General features: G+C 40.9%; 1 protein-coding gene across 1 annotated transcript; it reads left to right on the forward strand.

Annotated features, from left to right (window-relative positions):
* The first annotated feature begins 4,395 nt into the window (after positions 1–4,395).
* ASCL4 (achaete-scute family bHLH transcription factor 4) lies at positions 4,396–4,905 on the forward strand. Its single transcript, XM_077167835.1, has one exon. The coding sequence runs from the start codon at positions 4,396–4,398 to the stop codon at positions 4,903–4,905; it is 510 nt and encodes a 169-aa protein (XP_077023950.1).
* Positions 4,906–5,973: the final 1,068 nt, after the last annotated feature.

A 5,973-nucleotide genomic window follows, 5' to 3' on the forward strand; every position in this document is an offset into this window, starting at 1 on the left:
ATAGATAGATAGATTGACTGATTGATTGATTTATAATCCCTACTCCCTCTTGGGTGGTTGAACTGAACCACAAGTTTGGGGCCTATAAAGGTTTGTACACCTCTGTGCCACAAGCCTAGGAAACCAAAATCTATAACCTGACAGCAAATATTTCACATGAAGAGCCAATCTAAGTCTCTTCATCTCTCATATTTCAAGCAGGTGACGAGAAGCCTGTATGAGTTTTACGGATACAAGTTTCCCTCAGCTTTATTGGTAGCTTGAAATCTACTGAGCTTGACCTTAGTGAATCCCCATTCCTTCTTTCACATGCACATTTGAATAGTGGGACTCAAGCCCAGTCCTAAGTTTCCTTGGAGATTTAGGCTATCTGCCACTTGATATGGTCAGCAAGACATAGTTGAAGTTGAAGACGACAGTTGCCTGGGTTAAAACCGACTTTGGGGTGATTGGAAATCCAAATAGCCTCTTGATCTCTAATATATAGAAGAGGTAATTCAATAATGCGCTCTCACTGAAAAAGCCACTTATTTCCAATGCATTTGTCCCTTCAGAAAGCATTAAGCAAGACTCTGCCGCCATTCATTGCAACCATTCAGTGACATCTTAACATTACTTGAAGCCTATGAAAAGACCTCTATAGGATCTGACCATTTTTTATTTTTATAGTCATTAAAAAATATATATGTTCTCAGAGATAGATGAAAAATGTTCTAGGACCTAGGACATTTGGTTTAAGAACTTTATATAATAATGATTATATAATAGATAAAGGTAGGTAGATAAATCTGTTGCTTTGCACAGATGAGGGAGTCATTTGAGTTTCCTGTACATTTTAAGTTTATTAGATTAAGAAATACAGAAGTTACCAATGTTCTTGGCAGCATTATTCACAATAGGCAAAAGTGGAAACAATTCAAGTCTCCATCCACAAATGAATGGATAAACAAATATGTTATATACATAAAATGGAATATTATTCAGCTATGAAGAGAAATGAAGTTCTGATATATGGTACAATGTGGAGGAAACTTGAAGCCATCATGCTAAGTAAAAAAAGCCAGATCCAAAGGACAAATATTGTATACTTCGCTTGTATGTAAACATAAAAAGCAGATTAGAGGTTACATGGGCTGAGAGGAGGGCAGAATGTAAAGTTATTGCTTAATGGGTACAGAGCTTCAATTTAGGGTAATGAAAAAGTTTTGGTAATGGATGGTTGTAATGGTAGCATGATATTATGAATGTAATTAGTGCCACTGAACTGTATACTAAAAATGGTTAAAATGGTAAAATTTATGTTGTATATCCCTTAACACAATACATTTTTTAAAAAAGGTAAAAAATGCAAAAGTAATGCATTTTTTTTTTGTAATAAGTTGACCAGTAGAAAGATCTGTAAAAGAAAAGCAAACAATTCCATACGCTCCCACACCCATCCCCAATCCCACCCTTTTTAAGCAACTACCATGGTCAAGTTCATGTGTCAACTTGGCCAGGTGGCAGTGCTCGCTCATCTAGTCGGGCAAGCACTGGCCTGTTGCTATGAGAACGTTTCATGAACTTAAATCATGATTATATTGGCTATATCCACAGCTGATTGCATTTGTAATCAGTTAAGGGGAGCGTCTTTTGCAATGAGCGATGCTTAATCTAATCACTGGAAGGTTTTTTTTAAGGAGGATTCAGAAGAGACAGTCACTCTTTCTGCTTCAGCTGGTAAGCCTCTCCTATGGAGTTTGTTCAGACTCTTCATTGGAGTCGTCAGCTTCACAGCTTGCCCTACGGATTTTGACTTCCATTCCCACAGTTGGCCAGCCGGCTTCTCCTAAGAGTTAGTGAGTTACCAGCTTGCAGCCTGCCCTACAGACCTTGAACTCTACATTCCCACAGTTACATAAGACACTTTTATAAATTTTGTATCTACAGATATCTCCTGCTGATTCTGTTTCTTTAGAGAACCCTAGCTAATACAGCAACCAATGATAGAAGTTTGATGCATGTCTCTACTTCATTCTGTGTGCTCATACAAGAATATAAAGACATACGTGTCATGTAGAATTGTTTATTTTGTTTTCAGTCCATGCTATTTTCATTACTCTGCAATTAGCTTCTTTTTTTTTCACTTAAAGTCTTCATGGATATCTGTGCAAGTTCTTACATATAGATCTAATTCATTATTTTTAGTAATAGCACAATATACCAAAAGTATTAACCTTTTTTATTAATGTATATTCAGGCTATTTTGTTTAAATCACTACAAATAATGCAGCAATAAACAGTATTGTATGTATAGATCTACACTAATGCTCTTTCCTTTGTAGGCTAGATTTTCTAAGGTGGAATCTCTGGGCCAAACGGTATGTGATGTGCATTATTACTTTTTATAGTTACGTATTCAAAGTAATTTACAGCAATTTATACTTCCGCCACTTCCTCAAATCTTGCCTGCCCTGGATGTTAGCAATCTGTTAATTTCTTGCCAATCTGAGGATGGAAATTGGTATCTCCTAACTGTTTTCTTTGCATTCTGTTTTGCTCCCCTCCTATCTATACTCCACTTTGCAGGCAGTGATCTTTTTTCAAGCTTGCTATGTGTCACCTTTCTTCTTAAAGTATCTCACTATCTTCCCATCACTTTACTATAATAAAGAGCAAATCTTTGATGTGGTCAAAGACTACTGCATGGTTTAATAGCCTACCTCCATGTGGGGTTTTCTCCCAACTGGAAGGGCTTTCTCCTAATTGTTCCCAACTTTACTGAGAAATCAAGATGCCACATTAGAGTGTTTGCCAGTGCAAGCCTCAAATGGGGAGCTGCACCTTTTAAAATGTGACTAACTTACCCCCAAAGGGAATAATTATTTCTATTTTATTTGCCTTGATGTAAGTGTTTTTCCAGTTGCTTCAGGCAAATCATTTAGAGTAAACAGGGAAATGCAGGACTTGTCAAAAAGCATGTTAGGGCGACACCCTGGCTCATAAGGAATAGGCAGCAGGCTATTGGTGGTAAATGGAGGGGGTTTTTGCTTCTCATTTTTAAGTTGGACGTTTAAAGTAGAAGGTGCCTTTAATGTGCTGGTTCGCAGAACAGGAAATCTGATTTTCAGTGTGATAACACATTCTTTGACATTAACCAGTTGGGGTGGATTTTTAATGACACTTTCATCTTCAAAGCTTTTTTACCAACACTGATGGATTAATTATTCATTTTTGGTTGTGTGGTAAAAAGACAAGTCTTCAAAGCCATCATTGTCCTTTCTCCTTGGAATCGGGGCTCTCCACCTTTCAAATGCTGTTTTCCTGCCCCCAAGGGAGAAAAAAAAATTTAACATTGCATTATTTTAAAGACAAAAATAATACAATAGAAATATATTCTTTGCACTATGGAAAGACGATGTCCTTATATCCTGGGTGGGATTAGAAGAGGTAGGGAAGCTGTGCTTACAGTAAGCACTGTGAGAAAAAACTCTGGCTGTGAATGTTACTATTGAGTCTTTTAATGTGCTCTTAAAAAACAGTACACATACAAAGAGCATCTAGGTTAACATAAAATGGAGAATAAAGTGAAGATCCTTGTATTGGTGGCTGAAGTATATTTCTCCCTGCTCCTTTCAAAACTAACCAATTGAGTTTTTTCAAGATTTGGTTTGGGAGGAGAAAACCTCAAGTCTCTCTGAGGGGCCTCCTTGACTTGACACATCTTGTAACCACAAGGGAGCAGTCTTCCTTCCACCTCCAGAGAAATGAAACAGCAAGTGTAAATTTGCAAACAGTCTAAAAGCTCTTTCCATTAGACCTGGACGTCCCAAACCACGGAGGCTCCAATCAAATTTTGATTTTCAAGGAGAAAACCTCCAGTAAACTTTGGCTCAGCCGTCGGGAGATCCTTTGGTTCCTGGGAGGAGCTCTTCTCAATCTTATAAATTCCCTATGCTTTTTGCAAACGACTCATCCCTTGAAGACCCAGAGCGGTGGATTACAGTAATTGAAAAGCTTTGGTGGCTCTGGAAGATTACACTGTGTTTGGTATGCGCTCACATTTCCAGGCTAGGGGACCAAGAAGAGGAACCCCTTTGTTATCTTTTGAAATAAGAAGATCAGAGGGGAAGACGGGGTTTGAAGTGTGGATTAAGGGATCCCTAAATCTCTGACTACCACCTCAGCGGGAATCTTCCTAAAGAGGCGGAGGTGTGCAATGAACTTCAAGAATCATGCGAAGCTTCCTTGAACCCTGTCCTGGAACCTAGCTTCCGGACGCAGAAAATTCTTCAAAGACAGACCTGCTGTGACAGGGGAGTCTGGATGGACCAAATATCTGCTTTTAAGATTTTAAATCTCACCATCTTCTGCTGAGCGGTTTATCTCCAGGGTGTTTCGTTTGCTTTTCAGCGAATGATGGAGACACGTAAACCGGCTGGACAGCTCAGCCCCTGGCTGTATCACCTCCGCACTGGCCCAGTGGGCAAGCCGGGGGTCTTGCCCCGACTTCCCCGGCGGGACCATTTCAGAGTCTCCTTGCGTCTGGACGCGGCGCGCTGGGACCCGGCACAAGGGGGTTGTCCACGGAGGCGGCCGTACCCGCCCCTGCCGCTGGATGGAGCCTTCGAGTCCGCCTTCCTCCGCAAGCGGAACGAGAGGGAGCGGCAGCGGGTGCGCTGCGTGAACGAGGGGTACGAGCGCCTCCGAGACCACCTGCCTCGGGAGCTGGCGGGCAAGCGCCTCAGCAAGGTGGAGACGCTCCGCGCGGCCATCGGCTACATCAAGCACCTCCAGGAGCTGCTGGAGCGCCACGCCCAGGGGCCGGAGGGCCCCGAATACCGGGCGGAATGCAACAGTGACGGCGAGTCCCAAGCCTCCTCAGCGCCTTCGCCCAGCAGCGAGCCGCAGGAGGCGGGCAGCTAGCCAGCGCGCGGTGGGGGTCGGGGTGGGGGCTTGGGTCGAAGGTTCGCTCTCAAGGTAGTTTGCATTTTTAATCTGGTGTCTCCTCCAGGCCTAAGACTTGAGAAGAAGAAATAAATGAGTGCCTTGTGAAAAAGGGTATTTTCACATTTTGGTTATTTTCCCTCATTGACTTAGACGTGCCTTCAACTGAAAGGTGTTTCTTAAGGAAACTCTCTTGTACTTCTAAAATACAAACTATTCCAAATAAGATTTTGTTCACTTTAATGTGAAGTTGGCGTGCGTGGAGAAAGGAGGAAGGATCAGAATCTTAAGGGATTCTGAGATTGTTCTAGAAGCTCACAAAGCAGTTATAACTGAAATTGTCAGTGGTGTGGGTAAATGATATAAATATATATTGAAAGAAATCCCACCTTAACCAAAGAGGAACTCATGGGGCAAGGAACATTTTCTTGCATTTCTCCCTTTAGAAATTGTATTAGAAATGTAATTAACAGGGTGCTTTGGGTGACGGTGACTCTAAGCTGACATTAAAATACATTTGCCGGTGCAAATTGTGCTGCTATACCTGCTGTATGAGTATGTGAATGGTGACAGTAAAGAGAAGACATTCTATACTTGATACATACTGTTTTATAAAAAAGTGACCACTTGGAAATTTTGTAGCATTTATCTGATAATAAAATATCTTTGTGTTAATGATTTCTTTGGAAGAGTATGAAAACTTATTTTTCCCTCAAGTTATTTTTTTCCCATTTAAAAGTTTTCCTTTTCTTTGCATTCCCCGTTGGTTCTCGTCCATCTAAATTAAAGTGACAGTGACTTTTAAGAAAAAATTGGAAATCCTTAGAAGTGTCTTTTGCTGGTTGAACTGGATGGGGAAGGGACACGAAGCAAGGGGGAGGGATTGGGTTTGGTTCATTGTCAAAAACGTGTTTCACCTTGAGGGCTTCTCGAAATACTGAAATTATATAGTGTCTTTGGCTGTTTTCCAATATTTTAAAAACTTAATTCTGATCACTTTTCCCTGAGAAACAATCATGAATTCAGTAGGTAAGTCAAATGTTTGTT

Source organism: Tamandua tetradactyla, chromosome 7 (genome assembly GCF_023851605.1).
Source record: "Tamandua tetradactyla isolate mTamTet1 chromosome 7, mTamTet1.pri, whole genome shotgun sequence".
Taxonomy (NCBI): domain Eukaryota; kingdom Metazoa; phylum Chordata; class Mammalia; order Pilosa; family Myrmecophagidae; genus Tamandua; species Tamandua tetradactyla.